The 20,774-nt window shown below is 45.7% G+C and overlaps 1 protein-coding gene across 4 annotated transcripts in view; it reads left to right on the forward strand.

Moving 5' to 3' along the window:
* The window catches only part of LOC308326589 (3-hydroxy-3-methylglutaryl-coenzyme A reductase-like), an 80,590-nt gene extending 61,758 nt beyond the window's left edge, over positions 1 to 18,832 (forward strand). For all 4 annotated transcript variants that reach the window (XM_080779531.1, XM_080779532.1, XM_080779533.1 and 1 more), the window contains 12 exons: positions 509 to 639; positions 1,126 to 1,452; positions 1,917 to 2,002; positions 3,500 to 3,694; positions 5,423 to 5,581; positions 7,598 to 7,755; positions 8,844 to 8,949; positions 12,227 to 12,397; positions 13,728 to 13,868; positions 16,556 to 16,714; positions 17,541 to 17,695; positions 18,716 to 18,832. In XM_080779531.1, the coding sequence (XP_080635657.1) occupies positions 509 to 639; positions 1,126 to 1,452; positions 1,917 to 2,002; positions 3,500 to 3,694; positions 5,423 to 5,581; positions 7,598 to 7,755; positions 8,844 to 8,949; positions 12,227 to 12,397; positions 13,728 to 13,868; positions 16,556 to 16,714; positions 17,541 to 17,695; positions 18,716 to 18,752 (1,825 nt within the window). In that variant the 3' untranslated portion in view covers positions 18,753 to 18,832. The remainder of the gene's footprint in view (positions 1 to 508; positions 640 to 1,125; positions 1,453 to 1,916; positions 2,003 to 3,499; positions 3,695 to 5,422; positions 5,582 to 7,597; positions 7,756 to 8,843; positions 8,950 to 12,226; positions 12,398 to 13,727; positions 13,869 to 16,555; positions 16,715 to 17,540; positions 17,696 to 18,715) is intronic.
* The last annotated feature ends 1,942 nt before the right edge of the window (positions 18,833 to 20,774 follow it).

Here is a 20,774-nt window from a genome sequence, read left to right on the forward strand (position 1 = left end):
ATTGTATGAAATACTTTCCATTAATATAGTGGTTGCAACTGTAGGCCTATTAATTGATTGCCAGAGTCCTGTGGTGGGAGTTCTGCTCTGGTTAAGTTGAGTGCATTATTCCTTCATGTGATTGTGTATGCTTTTTATGTGTGATACTTTTAATATTTGTGAGCAATATGTTATTACAAATTGAAATTGATTGACGCTATTACAAAGAGTAACTTTAACAAAATAAAGGTGGTAAATAAATAGAATTGATTGATTGAAACAGTCCTAATGCCTCAATGTTATTTATTTTGAGTATTTTAAGCAATGGGATAATATTCTTTTGGTTGGTAGATCACCTTGAGCTGGCAATTTTAAAAGTAGACCTCAAGTCAAAAAAGTGTGGGCACCCCTGCTCTAGTATGTGAAGAGTCTGCCTGTGCTATTAACCCATTGTATTCCTTAGCAATTGTATTTTTTGTTGTAACTGACACACATTAGTTTGTATAACTGTTGTTGTTGTTGTCGTCAGCATGGAGCAGGTGATCACTCTGGGTCTGGCGTTGCTCCTGGCCGTGAAGTACGTCTTCTTTGAGAAGACGGAGGCCGAGTCCTCTCTGTCCCTGAAGGCTCCGTCTATCAGCGTCCACAGGGACAGGACAGGTCAGTCATTACTATCACTGGTCATCTACTGGTCATTACTACTACCACTGGTCATCTATAGAGGGACAGGTCGGTCACTATTACTACCACTGGTCATGTTCTACACTAAAAACGAAGCTACAACTGAAACTGTGACTAAATGTGTCGACAGTTTCGTCAAAAAATACTACAGACCTTATTGTGGTGAGTCCCTCTGGACTAAAGACCTTATTGTGGTGAGTCCCTCTGTACTACAGACCTTATTGTGGTGAGTCCCTCTGGACTAAAGACCTTATTGTGGTGAGTCCCTCTGGACTACAGACCTTATTGTGGTGAGTCCCTCTGGACTACAGACCTTATTGTGGTGAGTCCCTCTGGACTACAGACCTTATTGTGGTGAGTCCCTCTGGACTACAGACCTTATTGTGGTGAGTCCCTCTGGAGGATGGGACGAGTCCCTCTGGACTAAAGAGCGTCCTCTAAATGCCCGTCTTTGTGAATTGACAGAGTCGGAGTTCTGCAGGACCAGAACCACGTCAGAGTCCTCGTCCGCCTTGACGCTGAGGACTCCAGTCACCGTCTGTCCTCCAACCCTGAGACACAGAGGAGAGACCGACAGCTGTCCTCCAACCCTGAGACACAGAGGAGAGACAGAGACAGACAGCTGTCCTCCTACCCGGAGACACAGAGGAGAGACAGAGACAGACAGCTGTCCTCCTCCTCCTCCCCTGAGACACAGAGGACAGACAGAGACGGAGTCCCGGTCTCCTGTGTCCTCTCCTGCCCGCTGCAGCAGAACCTCCACACCTGAGCCTGAGGTGCTCTCCGACACCGGTGAGACTTCAGTGTCCACGCACGCACGCACGCACGCACAGTGTGTAACATGCTTTCCTCACAACAACAAACCTGCTGCTCTCCCAACGATGACAGGCCGTCTGCCCCACATGGAACACTATCGCCATTTTATTGTATTGTGTCAACTAAATCCTCATCAACGCAAACTAGATTCAACACTCGACACTGCACGCATTCTAAATATGCCCCCGGAATATTTTACCGAGCAAATGGACTGTTGCCACCTTCAATAATAATGATAATAATAGTTTTAATTGTCTCCACATCATATATTTTTTATTATCATGGACACTTGTACAAAACATCAATTATACATTACACATTAATGTATATGTATATATATATATATATATATATATATATATATATATATATATATATATATATTCAGAATGGGTTAATAGTTTTGGTTTCTTTATGTCTGTCTCATGTTGTTCTACCAGACGTCAGCGCCTCGTCTAACCCTCAGCCCCCCCCGGGGGAGCCTCGAACCCTGGACCAGTGCTTATCCATCCTCATGGACCCCCAGGTAGGTTCATCTGACCCTGGACCAGTGCTTATCCATCCTCATGGACCCCCAGGTAGGTTCATCTGACCCTGGACCAGTGCTTATCCATCCTCATGGACCCCCAGGTAGGTTCATCTGACCCTGGACCAGTGCTTATCCATCCTCATGGACCCCCAGGTAGGTTCATCTGACCCTGGACCAGTGCTTATCCATCCTCATGGACCCCCAGGTAGGTTCATCTGACCCTGGACCAGTGCTTATCCATCCTCATGGACCCCCAGGTAGGTTCATCTGACCCTGGACCAGTGCTTATCCATCCTCATGGACCCCCAGGTAGGTTCATCTGACCCTGGACCAGTGCTTATCCATCCTCATGGACCCCCGGGTAGGTGTTTGGTTCATCGTACATGAAGCTCGCCCACACGGTCACTTCCGTTCATTTTTTTCCCCTGCCAGTCCGTTGCTCTCCCCGGGTTGGCAGCGGGAGTGTTGGGTTGCAAAATAGTGGGATAAAAATGTAATAATTAAATTACAGGGGGCACGGTGGCACAGTTGGTAGTGCTGTCGCCTCACAGCTAGAAGGTCCTGGGTTCGATTCCCGCTCGGGACGCTGTGGGTTCCTGGCGGCGTGTTTCCTCCTCCGCGTCATCAGTGCCCATACCCGAAGGCGGGTTTGGTGAAAGGGCCTTTCTGTGTGGAGTCTGCATGTTCTCCCCGTGTCCCCTAGGGTAGGTACCCTCACATGTTCTCCCCGTGTCCCCTAGGGTCGGTACCCTCACATGTTCTCCCCGTGTCCCCTAGGGTAGGTACCCTCACATGTTCTCCCCGTGTCCCCTAGGGTAGGTACCCTCACATGTTCTCCCCGTGTCCCCTAGGGTAGGTACCCTCACATGTTCTCCCCGTGTCCCCTAGGGTAGGTACCCTCACATGTTCTCCCCGTGTCCCCTAGGGTAGGTACCCTCACATGTTCTCCCCGTGTCCCCTAGGGTAGGTACCCTCACATGTTCTCCCCGTGTCCCCTAGGGTAGGTACCCTCACATGTTCTCCCCGTGTCCCCTAGGGTAGGTACCCTCACATGTTCTCCCCGTGTCCCCTAGGGTAGGTACCCTCACAAAAAAAACTGCCTCCCCCTGGCCAGCCGGGGCGCCTGATGGAGGGGAAAGGAACTGGTTGGAATAACGTGTTCCTTCCACGCGCTACGTCCAACCAGGGAAACTCCCCCCTGTCAGGTGTAAAGGAGCAACTTGGACACTCAGGCATGAAGGAAGCATGAGTTAAGTCCGTTGCTCTTGAGGGCCGTTGGCGGAGGGTGTGTAGAGCCCAGGATCACATTAGATGATTGACACAGGGGTGAAAAATGGGTTACAAAATCGTGGGATAAAAAATATATTTAAAAGAAAAAGAATAAAATTACATATGAGGACTATTGCCTATAGCAACATTCTCCAGCCGTGAGATTTCATTATTTTCTTGAATCCATGTGACGTGTGTGTGTTCTCTCTCCGTCCCATCCTCCAGAGGGGCGCCCGTTGCCTCAGCGACGCGGAGGTGGTGAGCCTGGTGATGTCACGGGACATCCTGCCCTATAGGCTGGAGGTGGTCATGGAGACCGCGGAGAGGGGCGTGGCCATACGGCGGGAGATGCTGTCGTCCAAATTACCCAGTCCGTCAGCGCTGGATCTACTACCTTATAAGGACTACGATTATACCAAGGTAATTAAACCCTTTACCTTATAAGGACTACGATTATACCAAGGTAATTAAACCCTTTATCTTATAAGGACTACGATTATACCAAGGTAATTAAACCCTTTATATTATGAGGACTACGATTATACCAAGGTAATTAAACCCTTTATATTATAAGGACTACAATTATACCAATGTAATTAAACCCTTTATCTTATAAGGACTACAATTATACCAATGTAATTAAACCCTTTATCTTATAAGGACTACAATTATACCAATGTAATTAAACCCTTTATCTTATAAGGACTACGATTATACCAATTTAATTAAACCCTTTAGACCTGACGTTGAAAGAAAAAAATCGCCCTGAAAGAATATATATATTTAAAGATTTGCGGCACATTTTCACGATTTTTCAAAAATAGCAGACCTATAATCTCATAGCGCGCCACTCGCGCTATGAGCTTGTAGATCTGCTATTTTTCAAAAGCTAAATTTTAACATAATGTTTAAAACACCAAAAGGGGTTCCCTCTCAAAATGGGTTAAGAGCCGACCATCTGATAAATGCCTTACCTCATTTAGGCCTGACGTCGAAATAAAAAAAAACCTTCTTTCTTCTGAAATAATATATATTCAAAGATTTGTGCCGCATTTTAACGATTTTTCAAAAATAGCTAAAGTATAACAATGTTTAGTTAAAACACCAAAAGTGGTTTCCGGCCCAGACTTGATTTAAGTAAATTGTACATCATAGAAATGGGGCTTTTTTCTCCTTTTGTTGAGTGTAGTTGTAGTAACATGTTTCCGTCACCAGGTGTCACTAAATACAAGCCAGACTACTTGACTTGAACATTGTACAGTATTTGTTACACTGTCTAAAAAAACATTACTCAGGGCTCGAAATTAACTTTTTTAATTGGTAGCACTGGTGCTACCAATTTCAAAATGAAGGAGCACCAGAAAAAAGAGCACCAATATCGATTTTTTACATTCATAAAAACAATAATAATAATAATAATAACGAGTGGTTTACAAATAACATAAAATGACTAAAGTATAAAAATGCATGCCAGCATTTTAAATGTAGTGACTTTCTGTCCCTCATCCATCCATCTCTTCAAAGAGGCCGAGGCATCAAACATCTCCAGTTGAGGACCCTCTAGTCTACACTGATTCCGGCCAGTCTCACATCACCTGTTTTCTTTTTCTTTGTTTTGTGTTTTTCACCTATTTAGAATTTCTAATATAAAATAATTGTAAAACATGGTATTTATAGCTATGCCTATTCACTTCTAATCAGGAGTGGAAAAATTACTCTGTCCCGTACCGTTGTGTCAAAGAGTAGAACACTACACACTTTACACGTTGGTTTGTTAGCATCAAGTGCTAGTGCAGCTAGCAGACAGGAGCAGTGCAGTGGAGTTGGATGTCAGAGAGCGCCCGCATCTGCTTAGGCATCCTAACCAGATGCCTCGAGGACCTCCCTATAGGGAGACGCCCGAGAGGCATCCTAACCAGATGCCTCGAGGACCTCCCTATAGGGAGACGCCCGAGAGGCATCCTAACCAGATGCCTCGAGGACCTCCCTATAGGGAGACGCCCGAGAGGCATCCTAACCAGATGCCTTGAGGACCTCCCTAGGGAGACGCCCGAGAGGCATCCTAACCAGATGCCTCGAGGACCTCCCTAGGGAGACGCCCGAGAGGCATCCTCTCCTGACTGACGGGTTGTTGACGTCGTTTCCTAGGTGATGGGCGCCTGCTGCGAGAACGTCATTGGCTACATGCCGGTTCCTGTGGGCGTGGCCGGGCCTCTCCTATTGGACGGGACGCAGTGTCACGTTCCCTTGGCGACCACGGAGGGCTGCCTGGTGGCGAGCACCAACCGAGGGTGCAGAGCACTGGCTGTAAGTACAACCACTCAATGAACTCCTCACAAAAACAGTTTGGAAATGTACATGTTGTCGGTCATTTCTCCAATTTAATAATACCAATTGGTAGTGCATTCTATGTCGCTTTCATCGTTGATTTGTCACCTTTACAACGAGGTACCGGTTGTAAGGATCGGGTGTTCCTGGAATCAGCAACACAGCTGAGCGTGTGCGTAGCGCCTCCACAACATGCTGTCTAGTGGTTGGTATAGAGCGGATCAGAACGGCGAGCGGCCCAGGAAATGAATCCCAATGCATTTGTCCCATATAGGCATTCCGTGCTTTATTTATTTAAAGACCTTTTAAGCGTCGTAACGAAGCCAACTCTTGTCGTGGCAAATCATGACAACACACACAATATTTTGGACCAAGCAAATAATTACAAAGAAGAAAGAAAAAAAAAAGGGTTGTAACCTGCCGTTTTTTTTCTACTTTCTAATTCTTTGTTTGGCCCCGAAATATTGTGTGTGTTGTCGTGATTTGTCACGACAAGAGTTGGCTTCGTTACGACGCTTAAAAGGTCTTTAAATAAATAAAGCACGAAATGCCTATATGGGACAAATGCATTGGGATTCATTTCCTGGGACACTCGTTGTTCTGAAAGGGGGAGGGACTGCGACGCTCTATTCAACCCTTGCTTAGCAGGGCATTAAGTGTGCGTTCTGAATGCAATGCAAACTAAGTGCGCTCCGGTGCGTATACATGCAAAGGGAAAGAATGACTTCTGTCCGTGACAATAATCAATCCTACAGTTTGGATTCTGTACACACGCAAGAGTGTACATAATTCTCCTAATTTGAATGGACTTGTGTTTTTAATGAATGCCCAGTGGTGAGTGGATTGGATGGTTGCTCTCTCTCCAGCGTCCTCAGTTGTATTCAGGTTTTAAGTCCGACGTCATTCTGTAGTGCTACGTTACGTCCGGGTCATTCTGTAGTCCTATGTTACGTCCGGGTCATTCTGTAGTCCTACGTTACGTCCGGGTCATTCTGTAGTCCTACGTTACGTCCGGGTCATTCTGTAGTCCTATGTTATGTCCGGGTCATGCTGTAGTCCTACGTTACGTCCGGGTCATTCTGTAGTCCTACGTTACGTCCGGGTCATTCTGTAGTCCTACGTTACGTCCGGTGGCACCAGCTCCCGTCCGCATCTCATTGTGAATTGAATATCTAAACGCGTGAATCTTTTTACAATGATGTTATTCATCCGAAAGGAAGCCATTGTGGGTTAAAATGGGCCTTAATGCTTCCAACTCGAGTAGAAATATGATAATAAAAAATAATATATGATGTGGAGACAATACAAACTATTATTGAAGGTGGTCCATTTGCTCAGTACAATATTTCGGGGGTCATATTTAGAATGTGTGCAGGGTTGAGTATGTTGAATCTAGTTTGCAATTAATGAGGATTTAGTTGACACAAATAAAATGGCGATAGTGTTCCGTGTGGGGCAGACAGCCTGTCAGACAGACAGGCAGACGGCCTGTCAGACAGACAGGCAGACGTCACAGCCATATTTGGGAGAGCAGCAGCTTTGTTGTTTTTGCGAGGAAAAGGAAAGCAGTAAATTGAGACTTTTGTGGTGGTTTTCGTCTCCGATTTAGTAACTCTATGGCAAGGGTGGGCAACTGGCGGCCCGGGGGCCACATGAGGCCCCCACCTTCACTTAATGTGGCCCTCAGGTTAATGTCAGAATACTGATATACTAATATTGGTTTCAGCTGTTTACAATTACACAGCATGCAAACATGACCCGCTTTAATTACTTCAGTCTAAATTAGTAGCTCAATGCTCAGCACACGTATAATTAAAGGCATTTGAAATGACATAAAAATGTAAACGAGCTTGTAGATCGGCTATTTGTGCTACGACAGTAATATATGGCCCTAGGGAGTGAGTGTGGAAATATAGTGGCCCTCTCCATCGTCAAAGTTACCAGGGGTCATACTGAATAGTAACACTGTGTGTGTGTGTGTGTGTGTGTTCTCAGCTCAGTGGGGGCGTGGTCTCCAGGGTCCTGGCTGACAGTATGACCCGGGGTCCGGTGGTCAGGCTACCCTCGGCCTGCCGGGCGGCGGAGGTCAAGGCGTGGCTGGAGAGCCAGGAGGGCTTCGCTCTGCTGAAGGAGACCTTCGACCAGACCAGCAGGTCAGTCACTATATATCCCATTCTGACCTGAGATCAGATTCATACGAGGTTTCCACTGGACACACACTGGTCTGATTAACCCATTCTGACCTGAGATCAGATTTTTTTTTAATGTCAGTCGTTCTTCGATTTTTCAAAAATAGCAGACCTACAAGCTCGTAGCGCGCCACTCGGTGGCGCGCTATGAGCTTGTAGATCTGCTATTTTTCAATAGCTAAAGCATAACATGATGCCAACACCAAAATGGGTTCCCGTTCAGAATGGGATATATATATATATATATACTATACCGTAGTACTGTGCAGTGCTGCGCAGGTACAATTGTGCAGTCACAATGTTACCGTATATGACATCTCCCCCTTTTTTTTTTTTCTTTTCATAAAATAGTTTTTTTTTTATATGGCAAGTAAATAAAATGTTGGGACATGCTTTGGAGTTTGCTTTGGAGTTGCCCCCAAACTACAACTGCACTTTTGAGTGAGGAGTCTGCTATAAACACAACACCAGATAAGTTTGATGCAGTAAGTTGTGCGTCTCTGTTCCCTGGAGTGTGCAGTCCCTTCCTTGGAAGGTTTTTCTCTTTTTTGATGTCTATGCCTGCAAAACTAGACTTGCACCTTCCATGGGTCTTTTTGGATGTGCAGGAGTCCCTTTTTTCTCTCATATATATATATATATATATATATATATATATATATATATATATAGCGCCATAGAACCATTTGTACACTCTCAGGGTTAAATTAACATAGATTTTTGCAATATAAACTGGGGGTCCCAGAGATAAGAAATGCCACTAAATGGACAGACTCACTAACTTGAAATGAAACGGGTTGAGAATCACTGGTTCACTGCCAGAGCCCAAGAAATGGCGGACGTTTTGAATCTGCGAAATAAACACGTGTGTGTGTGTGTGTGTGTGTGTGTGTGTGTGTGTGTGTGTGTGTGTGTGTGTGTGTGTGTGTGTGTGTGTGTGTGTGTGTGTGTGTGTGTGTGTGTGTGTGTGTGTGTGTGTGTGTGTGTGTGTGTGTGTGTGTGTGTGTGTGTGTGTGTGTGTGTGTGTGTGTGCGCGTGCGTGCGTGTTCCAGGTATGCTCGTCTAGAGAGGCTCCAGGTGGGTCTAGCAGGGAGGAACCTGTACGTCCGCTTCCAGTCTCACACCGGAGACGCCATGGGGATGAACATGCTGTCTAAGGTAGGGCTTGTAGATCTAGCCATGTGTAGGGACCAGGGGGGCAGTCAGACAGATATTTAACCAGGGGGGGCAGTCAGACAGATATTTAACCAGGGGGGCAGTCAGACAGATATTTAACCAGGGGGGCAGTCAGACAGATATGTAACCAGGGGGGCAGTCAGACAGATATTTAACCAGGGGGGCAGTCAGACAGATATTTAACCAGGGGGGCAGTCAGACAGATATTTAACCAGGGGGGCAGTCAGACAGATATTTAACCAGGGGGGCAGTCAGACAGATATGTAACCAGGGGGGCAGTCAGACAGATATTTAACCAGGGGGGCAGTCAGACAGATATTTAACCAGGGGGGCAGTCAGACAGATATTTAACCAGGGGGGCAGTCAGACAGATATTTAACCAGGGGGGCAGTCAGACACATATTTAACCAGGGGGGCAGTCAGACAGATATTTAACCAGGGGGGCAGTCAGACAGATATTTAACCAGGGGGGCAGTCAGACAGATATTTAACCAGGGGGGCAGTCAGACAGATATTTAACCAGGGGGGCAGTCAGACAGATATTTAACCAGGGAGGCAGTCAGACAGATATTTAACCAGGGGGGCAGTCAGACACATATTTAACCAGGGGGGCAGTCAGACAGATATTTAACCAGGGGGGCAGTCAGACACATATTTAACCAGGGGGGGGCAGTCAGACAGATATTTAACCAGGGGGGCAGTCAGACAGATATTTAACCAGGGGGAGCAGTCAGACACATATTTCGTGAAGCCACTAAGGAAATCGGGACATCCTTAAAGTTCATATAATGGCCTGTTGTGGCGCTGTCATTGGGCCCAAAAAAAACCCAAATCTCCATAGAGGTCCATGTATTTGGGCCCAACTTCACCTAGACTGTATTACCTTAATAAACATGGTCATGAATACTTTCTGCTTCCAGTCACTAGTTTAAAGTCTCATTTCTAATGTCATAATATTCTTTTTGGAAAATGATGGTCCCATTTATTTATAAAATGAAATACCGTTACAGTCTATGAACGGGAGCCACCCCCCGTTCAGTCAAAATAAAAACCAACGAAGAAGAAGGGGGGAAGTCCCGCCTCGTTGTCTGGGCCAGCCAATGGCCAGCTGGGCCCAAACGGAGCCAGCCAATGGGCCAGCTGGGCCCCAACGGATCTAGAAATATGGCGACTTACAGTGCAAGGAATTACAGGCTTTATTTTACGTCCATGTTAGACCCGGGGAACGCTTTGTCCATATTTTTTACAGTCTATGGGATGAACATGTTGTCTGGTGTTTTCCAGGGAACGGAGAAGGCCGTGTCGATTTTGGTGTTTAAAGTATTATGTTATACTTTAGCTCAGGGGTAGATTGTGATCTACCAGTAAATCACACAGGCTGTGCAGGTAGACCACATGACATGCCCCTAAAATATACAATTTAAATAAAACTATTTTTGGCATCTGCTACTTGAATTAAGGCGACTTCATTGGATTGACATAAAAAAAAAAGACAGCTCAAACCCACAATGCAATAGTTGTCAAAAATGTTTTGCACAAACATCAGTTGTACGAAAAAAAAAAGAAAAGAAAGGGTATTTTTCTAATACGTGACTACTTAGGGATAATATATTTTTTTGGTGGGTAAATCTGGTTGAGCTGGTCATTTTGAAAGTAGCTCTCAAGTCTATGCTCCCATGCCTGAGTTAGCTATTGAAAAATAGCAGATCTACAAGCTCATAGGGCGAGCTTGTAGGTCTTTGCATAACTAAAATCCTTGCTTCCTTGGGGGGGGGGGTCTCTGGAACAACATATTTTCAGATGGGGGTCGGCAGCCAATTACATATTATTTTTGGGGGGTCCTTGACATGAAATATTGAGCACGGCTGACATAGAAACATGAGTTATTTATTATAGAAACATGAGTTATTTATTATTATAGAAACATGAGTTATTTATTATAGAAACATGAGTTATTTATTATAGAAACATGAGTTATTTATTATAGAAACATGAGTTATTTATTATAGAAACATGAGTTATTTATTATAGAAACATGAGTTATTTATTATAGAAACATGAGTTATTTATTATAGAAACATGAGTTATTTATTATAGAAACATGAGTTATTTATTATAGAAACATGAGTTATTTATTATAGAAACATGAGTTATTTATTATAGAAACATGAGTTATTTATTATAGAAACATGAGTTATTTATTATAGAAACATGAGTTATTTCAGAAAACTGTCAGGATTTAGAAGATCTTTTTAAAAATGTCGACGTCGGGCCTAAAGGAGTTAACTGTGTTTCCTAAAGGAGTTAACTGTGTTTCCTAAAGGAGTTAACTGTGTTTCCTAAAGGAGTTAACTGTGTTTCCTAAAGGAGTTAACTGTGTTTCCTAAAGGAGTTAACTGTGTTTCCTAAAGGAGTTAACTGTGTTTCCTAAAGGAGTTAACTGTGTTTCCTAAAGGAGTTAACTGTGTTTCCTAAAGGAGTTAACTGTGTTTCCTAAAGGAGTTAACTGTGTTTCCTAAAGGAGTTAACTGTGTTTCCTAAAGGAGTTAACTGTGTTTCCTAAAGGAGTTAACTGTGTTTCCTAAAGGAGTTAACTGTGTTTCCTAAAGGAGTTAACTGTGTTTCCTAAAGGAGTTAACTGTGTTTCCTAAAGGAGTTAACTGTGTTTCCTAAAGGAGTTAACTGTTTCCTAAAGGAGTTAACTGTGTTTCCTAAAGGAGTTAACTGTGTTTCCTAAAGGAGTTAACTGTGTTTCCTAAAGGAGTTAACTGTGTTTCCCAGGGAACGGAGAAAGGGCCTAAAGGAGTTAACTGTGTTTCCTAAAGGAGTTAACTGTGTGTCCTAAAGGAGTTAACTGTGTTTCCTAAAGGAGTTAACTGTGTTTCCTAAAGGAGTTAACTGTGTTTCCTAAAGGAGTTAACTGTGTTTCCCAGGGAACGGAGAAAGGGCCTAAAGGAGTTAACTGTGTTTCCTAAAGGAGTTAACTGTGTTTCCTAAAGGAGTTAACTGTGTTTCCTAAAGGAGTTAACTGTGTTTCCTAAAGGAGTTAACTGTGTTTCCTAAAGGAGTTAACTGTGTTTCCTAAAGGAGTTAACTGTGTTTCCCAGGGAACGGAGAAAGGGCCTAAAGGAGTTAACTGTGTTTCCTAAAGGAGTTAACTGTGTGTCCTAAAGGAGTTAACTGTGTTTCCTAAAGGAGTTAACTGTGTTTCCTAAAGGAGTTAACTGTGTTTCCTAAAGGAGTTAACTGTGTTTCCCAGGGAACGGAGAAAGCCGTGTCGAAGCTGAAGCAGCGTTTTCCAGACACGGAGGTTCTCTCCATCAGCGGGAACTACTGCACGGATAAGAAGCCCGCCGCCTTGAACTGGATCCTGGGCCGTGGGAAGTCTGTGGTGTGTGAGGCCACCGTACCGGCTAGCGTGGTCAGAGAGGTACGTCTGTGTGTGTGTGAGGCCACCGTACCGGCTAGCGTGGTCAGAGAGGTACGTCTGTGTGTGTGAGGCCACCATAACGGCTAGCGTGGTCAGAGAGGTGGGTCTGTGGTGTGAGGCCACCATACCGGCTAGCGTGGTCAGAGAGGTACGTCTGTGTGTGTGAGGCCACCATACCGGCTAGCGTGGTCAGAGAGGTACGTCTGTGTGTGTGAGGCCACCGTACCGGCTAGCGTGGTCAGAGAGGTACGTCTGTGTGTGTGAAGCCACGGTACCGGCTAGCGTGGTCAGAGAGGTGGGTCTGTGTGTGTGAGGCCACCATACCGGCTAGCGTGGTCAGAGAGGTACGTCTGTGTGTGTGAGGCCACCGTACCGGCTAGCGTGGTCAGAGAGGTACGTCTGTGTGTGTGAGGCCACCGTACCGGCTAGCGTGGTCAGAGAGGTACGTCTGTGTGTGTGACCACCTAGCCTGGGGGGGTTAGGGTTAGGGTCTTTCACTACCTGCATAGTCTCGCGTTGCCAAACTGTTGCCTCTCGCACATTTCAAATGCTTCCGTCGTACAGTCTGGAGCAACGGAAGCTCTGATCATGAGTACAATATAAATGCTTCCGTCGTACAGTCTGGAGCAACGGAAGCTCTGATCATGAGTCAAATATAAATGCTTCCGTCGTACAGTCTGAAGCAACTGAAGCTCTAATCATGAGTCAAATATAAATGCTTCCGTCGTACAGTCTGGAGCAACGGAAGCTCCGATCATGAGTAAAATATAAATGCTTCCGTCATACAGTCTGGAGCAACGGAAGCTCTGATCATGAGTCAAATATAAATGCTTCCGTCGTACAGTCTGGAGCAACGGAAGCTCTGATCATGAGTAAAATATAAATGCTTCCGTCGTACAGTCTGGAGCAATGGCAGCTCTGATCATGAGTCAAATATAAATGCTTCCGTCGTACAGTCTGGAGCAACGGAAGCTCTGATCACGAGTACAATATAAAGCGGAAGTGGAGCCTCCTCCCCACTTCCGTTTCGTCATTACAGTCGCGCAAATGTATGCTAGTAAAATATAAATCATCTAAACATCTATAGCTCGCTGCTTAGCAGAAATGGAATAAGCATCCTTACTTGGATTTTGGGAAGTGTAGTTTCAGACTATATACTGTAGCTCAGATATTGTGGAATGATTTAGGGACCCTTTAGTTTGGAAACCACTGCTGTAAAAGAAAGAAAAAGTGTACTGTACTGTGCTGTGCTGTACTGTACTGTGCTGTGCTGTGCTGCACTGCACTGCACTGTACTGTACTGTACTGTTAATACTGTATTCTATTGCAGGTTCTGAAGAGTTCTACAGCTGCGCTGGTGGAGTTGAACATCAATAAGAACCTGGTAGGTTCGGCCATGGCGGGAAGCATCGGAGGATTCAACGCTCACGCCGCCAACATCGTAGCCGCCATTTACATCGCCTGTGGACAGGTACTGTAAATATCACTATATTACCGTAATAACAGGTACTGTAAATATCACTATATTGTAATGTACAGTATACACCACTGTGTGGAACTATAGTGGCCCTCTGGAGTGAGTGTGGAACTATAGTGGTCCTCTGTAGTGAGTGTGGAACTATAGAGGTCCTCTGGAGTGAGTGTGGAACTATAGTGGTCCTCTGCAGTGAGTGTGGAACTATAGTGGCCCTCTGGAGTGAGTGTGGAACTATAGTGGCCCTCTGGAGTGAGTGTGGAACTATAGTGGTCCTCTGGAGTGAGTGTGGAACTATAGTGGTCCTCTGGAGTGAGTGTGGAACTATAGTGGTCCTCTGTAGTGAGTGTGGAACTATAGTGGCCCTCTGGAGTGAGTGTGGAACTATAGTGGTCCTCTGGAGTGAGTGTGGAACTATAGTGGCCCCTCTGGAGTGAGTGTGGAACTATAGTGGCCCTCTGTAGTGAGTGTGGAACTATAGTGGCCCTCTGGAGTGAGTGTGGAACTATAGTGGCCCTCTGGAGTGAGTGTGGAACTATAGTGGTCCTCTGGAGTGAGTGTGGAACTATAGTGGCCCTCTGGAGTGAGTGTGGAACTATAGTGGCCCTCTGGAGTGAGTGTGGAACTATAGTGGTCCTCTGGAGTGAGTGTGGAACTATAGTGGCCCTCTGGAGTGAGTGTGGAACTATAGTGGCCCTCTGGAGTGAGTGTGGAACTATAGTGGTCCTCTGGAGTGAGTGTGGAACTATAGTGGCCCCTCTGGAGTGAGTGTGGAACTATAGTGGCCCTCTGTAGTGAGTGTGGAACTATAGTGGCCCTCTGTAGTGAGTGTGGAACTATAGTGGCCCTCTGGAGTGAGTGTGGAACTATAGTGGCCCTCTGGAGTGAGTGTGGAACTATAGTGGCCCTCTGGAGTGAGTGTGGAACTATAGTGGTCCTCTGGAGTGAGTGTGGAACTATAGTGGCCCTCTGGAGTGAGTGTGGAACTATAGTGGCCCTCTGGAGTGAGTGTGGAACTATAGTGGTCCTCTGGAGTGAGTGTGGAACTATAGTGGCCCTCTGGAGTGAGTGTGGAACTATAGTGGTCCTCTGTAGTGAGTGTGGAACTATAGTGGCCCTCTGGAGTGAGTGTGGAACTATAGTGGCCCTCTGGAGTGAGTGTGGAACTATAGTGGCCCTCTGGAGTGAGTGTGGAGCGTCGCAGTCCCACCCCCTTTCAGAACAACAAGTGGCCCAGGAAATGAATCTCAATGCATTTTGCCCATAGGCTTTTCTTAAAGTATCAAATCATTAGAAAGAAGAAAATAAAGGCAGGAGACAACACTATTTGTTTTGTTTTTCTTCTTATAAATTATTTGATCGGCCGGGGGCACGGTGGCACAGTTGGTAGTGCTGTCGCCTCACAGCTAGAAGGTCCTGGGTTCGATTCCCGCTCGGGGCACTGTGGGTGCTGGCGGCGTGTTTCCTCCTCCGCGTCATCAGTGCCCATACCCGAAGGCGGGGGTTGGCGAAAGGGCCTTTCTGTGTGGAGTTTGCATGTTCTCCCCGTATCCCCTAGGGTAGGTACCCTCACATGTTCTCCCCGTGTCCCCTAGGGTAGGTACCCTCACATGTTCTCCCTGTGTCCCCTAGGGTAGGTACCCTCACATGTTCTCCCCGTGTCCCCTAGGGTAGGTACCCTCACATGTTCTCCCCGTGTCCCCTAGGGTAGGTACCCTCACATGTTCTCCCCTTGTCCCCTAGGGTAGGTACCCTCACATGTTCTCCCCATGTCCCCTAGGGTAGGTACCCTCACATGTTCTCCCCTTGTCCCCTAGGGTAGGTATACCCCCACATGTTCTCCCCGTGTCCACTAGGGTAGGTTGGTACCCTCACAAAAACATGCAGTAATCCTGGTCTCTAAACTGCCTCCCCCTGGCCAGCCGGGGCGCCTGATGGGTCGGCCCTTAGAAGCAAAAAGCTGCTTCCCCGTATTTTTTAGTTGCCATTTTTTTAGGCAAAGCGAGCAGGCCAGCAGTGGAAGACCTTAGGGGGGCGGTTTGGGACATATTTAGGCAGGCAGTCATGTAGGTAGGAAGGTGCGAGACCATTGAGAGCTTTATACACAAGTAAAAGCATTTTAAAATCAATCCTAAAAACAACCGGAAGCCAGTGCAGTGATGCCAAAACTGGAGTAATATGTTCTCTCATCTTAGTTCTAGTTAAAACTCTGGCTGCTGCATTTTGGACAAGTTGTAGTCTGTCAGTTGTTTTCTTAGGCAGTCCTGAAAAAAGTGCATTGCAGTATAAATCAAGCCGAGAGAAAACAAAGGCGTGGATTAGCGTTTTTGCATCGTCCAAAGAAAAAATAGGCTCTGATTCGTGCAATATTTCTAAGGTATAGAGCGGGGGGGGAGTGGTCTGTTATCAAGAAATAACACACCGCTGAATTCAGCGATTGACCAATCGGAATCGAGCATTCGGGAAAACCGTGTAATAAAACTGTATAACGCATTATTATGCATTAATCATGAATTCATATCAATGTAATTTAATTAACGCATTGTTATATTGTGTGTGTGTTTGTGCATGCGTGTGGGTGCGTGCATGCGTGCGTGTGTGTGTGTGCGTGCGCGTGGGTGCGTGTGGGTGTGTGTGTGTGTGTGTGTGTTTGTGTGTGTTTGCGTGCGTGCGCCATCCTCCAGGACGCCGCTCAGACGGTTGGATCTTCTAACTGCATCACGCAGATGGAAGGGGCCGGTTCGCACGGAGAGGATCTATACATCAGCTGTACCATGCCTTCTATTGAGCTGGGAACGGTGGGGGGGGGCACCAACCTACCACCGCAACAAGCATGTCTACAGGTAAGGCCCCCTTAAATATAACTGATCTACAAGCATGTCTACAGGTAAGGCCCCCTTAAATATAACTGATCTACAAGCATGTCTACAGGTAAGGCCCCCTTAAATATAACTGATCTACAAGCATGTCTACAGGTAAGGCCCCCTTAAATATAACTGATCTACAAGCATGTCTACAGGTAAGGCCCCCTTAAATCTAACTGATCTACAAGCATGTCTACAGGTAATGCCCCCTTAAATATAACTGATCTACAAGCATGTCTACAGGTAAGGCCCCCTTAAATATAACTGATCTACAAGCATGTCTACAGGTAAGGCCCCCTTAAATATAACTGATCTACAAGCATGTCTACAGGTAAGGCCCCCTTAAATATAACTGATCTACAAGCATGTCTACAGGTAAGGCCCCCTTAAATATAACCGATCTACAAGCATGTCCACCTTAAATCTAACTGATCTACTTTTTCTTTTAACAGTTTTGAACGACTGACATAGAAACATAGCTTTTTCAGGAAACAGAAAACATTTTTAGAATCTGATCTCGGTTCAAAATCCACCCGACACTGAACCATATCTTCATCACGTCACCATCGAGAGACAGTTCTACCCTTCAAAGCGTCGGACAAACCACATGACTTTAGATTGTTACGTTACCAAAATGTTACGGATCAATCAATGAAGGCCTGTTTGTTCTTGGATAAGTTAATTACAAAGTGTGTGTGTGTGTGTGTGTGTGTGTGTGTGTGTGTGTGTGTGTGTGTGTGTGTGTGTGTGTGTGTGTGTGTGTGTGTGTGTGTGTGTGTGCGTGCGCACCCCCCCCCCTCTCCAGATGTTGGGTGTTCAGGGCAGCGTCCGGGACCACCCCGGCAGGAACGCGAGGCGATTGGCCAGCGTGGTTTGTGGGGCGGTGCTTGCAGGAGAGCTGTCACTCATGGCGGCGCTGGCGGCCGGTCACCTGGTGCAGAGTCACATGACTCACAACAGGTGTGTAGTTCTTATGACACGTCACGGTGACATGTTTGTAGTCTTATTGAGACCCATTCTGGGCGGGAACCCCTTTTGGCGTTAGCGTGATGTTATGCTTTAGCTGTTTGAAAAATAGCAGTTCTAAAACGGGTAGTCCCAATACTTCATTCTGATTGGCTGGTTGCCGTCACGTGACCGGTGTAAATTAAATTCCACCGATAACCCACTCCTTCAGTCACTTTGTATCATCCTGCAGCCTTGTAGCTGAGCCGGGGGAAGGGGAGCGCTTGATTGCTTTACAAACCCAATGCCGTGCGGGCGTCTATAAGCACCGCCCGGCTCATATGACTGAATGTGTGGCTCCAGGCAGCCCCGTAAAGACATCAAGCGCTATTCTCCCGTCACACACGCCTACTTGCCGAGCACAACAATGAAGTGTTGTGGCTCTGGCTCGCTCGCTCTGGTGGCGCAAAGCGTGAATTCAATAGTTTTATTAGGTTAATATTGCTATTATGTTTGTAACCGTTTTAGAAAAGCAATAAGCCACCCGAGGCCCCATGCAGCTTACGGGTATTTTACACTGTCTGGGAGGTAGAAGACCCTCCGCTGGGCGTCGGGTCTGCCTACGCCCCCAGCCAGTGTAAAATACCCGCTAACCTGAGACCTCTCGTGGCTTATTGCTTAAAGGTAGAGTAAGTGATTTCACTCAAAAAACCGTAGGTTTCGTTTTTGGCTGTGGGACCTAAGCCTTCGTCCAATCAGGATAGAGAGTCAAAAACGAAACCTAAGGTTTTTTGACCCCCAGGGGTTAACTGGGGACAGGGAGGAACTCCTTATATGGTCAGCACACTCTATAGTAGAGAGGATTATCACAACAAAACAAAAAAAATAAGTGATATTTGAATTAAGTGAAATCACTTACTCTACCTTTAAATCTACAAGCTCATAGCGCGCCAGCTTGTAGGTCTGCTATTTTTGAAAAATGACATAGAAACGATCATGTGACCGTAATGATGTCACCGTTTTCTCCCCCGTCAGGTCTAAGGTCAACCTGGCGGAAACGTCCCAGACGTGACGACAGACACCGATGCATGCTGGGAGTTTGAGTCCGGCTTTTCGAGTCCCCAACGACGTCCCCAACATCAGGATGGTCCATCGTGGGACCCTCGGGGGTCCTTGGGGGTCCTCGGGGGTCCTTGGGAGGGGGGGGGGGGGGTTCCACATGGACCAGTACTACTGTGTCTGTGACTCTGAGAGCACGGAGGGTACAAATGAAACCAGACGGACCCCAAATGTTTTTGGCTCACAAGACGATTTGAATGATATTCGGGTTCTATTTTCATCTCTTATCCCTAAAAACCTCTTGGCCTTTTTTTTTACTTCTTTTTTTTTTACTCTCTTGAAAAACATTTTGGAGTGGTTCAAACATCAGATCTACAAGCTGTGGTTCAAACATCAGATCTACAAGCTGTGGTTCAAACAGCAGATCTACAAGCTGTGGTTCAAACAGCAGATCTACAAGCTGTGGTTCAAACAGCAGATCTACAAGCTGTGGTTCAAACAGCAGATCTACAAGCTGTGGTTCAAACAGCAGATCTACAAGCTGTGGTTCAAACATCCGATCTACAAGCTCCACAACAACGTGTGGATGTGGATCGGCAATTCTAAAATGTTTTTTTTTTTTTTTTTTTTTTTATTGTGACGGAAACAAAAATATAAAACCAAAGAAGTTTAGGCTAGAGATGAAGTCCAGGGAACTGGTGTAAAGGAGGCTTTGAGGAAACCTTGCCAAGCAATACGATGGTTACAAATATTCAAACTTTTAGTTTTCTATGTCGCCGTGAGTCATTCGTTTTCGTTGCAATGTGTCTGCAGAGTTACATCAAGGTAACGTCACCATGATTAGGACGACTATATCTGTGTGTCTGCAGAGTTACATCAAGGTAACGTCACCACGATTAGGACGACTATATCTGTGTGTCTGCAGAGTTACATCAAGGTAACGTCACCACGATTAGGACAATGTTTTGACTATTTTCGTTTTTTTTTTGTCATGATTGTGTCTTGGAACTACGAAGCCTTCAGGAAGGGATCATTTCACACCAATTTAACCGTCTAAAGCCTTTTGGCCATTTAAGCCAGAAATGTTAAAACAGCCGATCTACAAGCTCACGACACGTCGTGGAGTCTTGTGAGCTCGTTGTAACCGCTGGGCTGTTTGTTTGTTTGTTTGTTTGTTTTCGATGTTGCCGATAACGAAATGCCCAGAACGGAAAACGCGCGTAGCAAAGTGCTTAGCAGGACGTCCAGTAGATTTGTCGATTTTCGTTTTCTTTTTTTTCTTTTTTTTTTTCCTGTCAAATGTGGAAGACTTTTTGCACTTTTCAGACAACCTGTTGTGAGTAGGGATGGAGACGGGTTCAGATGTGACAGCCTGTTGTGAGTAGGGATGGAGACAGGTTCAGATGTGACAGCCTGTTGTGAGTAGGGATGGAGACAGGTTCAGATGTGACAGCCTGTTGTGAGTAGGGATGGAGACAGGTTCAGATGTGACAGCCTGTTGTGAGTAGGGATGGAGACGGGTTCAGATGTGACAGCCTGTTGTGAGTAGGGATGGAGACAGGTTCAGATGTGACAGCCTGTTGTGAGTAGGGATGGAGACAGGTTCAGATGTGACAGCCTGTTGTGAGTAGGGATGGAGACAGGTTCAGATGTGACAGCCTGTTGTGAGTAGGGATGGAGATGGTTAGTTTGTATTGATAACGAACGCCTTATCCATCATCACAGCTCTATTTACATGGCCTTGTTCTGTGCTTGGGGGGGGGGGGGGGGTATTTTTCAATTTAATTTTAATTTAATTTATAACTGTTTCTCAACCTTTTCTGGATCACTAGGATCCATTTGAAAATAGTGGAGCTAACGTAGAATACCTTTTAATTCATTGATATCACAATGACAACTTTATCCCCCCCAAAGGTTTTATAGAAAACATACCATGAAATGTTTTCAACATTATTTATGTCAAATGAAGCCACAGGTTGAGAAACAACGGGTTTATAATAACTGTATTATTTCTAGTAGGTGGATGTTGGCCCAG

This window comes from Protomyctophum bolini, assembly GCF_963924005.1.
Source record: "Protomyctophum bolini genome assembly, chromosome: 1".
In the NCBI taxonomy this organism is placed as follows: Eukaryota; Metazoa; Chordata; class Actinopteri; order Myctophiformes; family Myctophidae; genus Protomyctophum; species Protomyctophum bolini.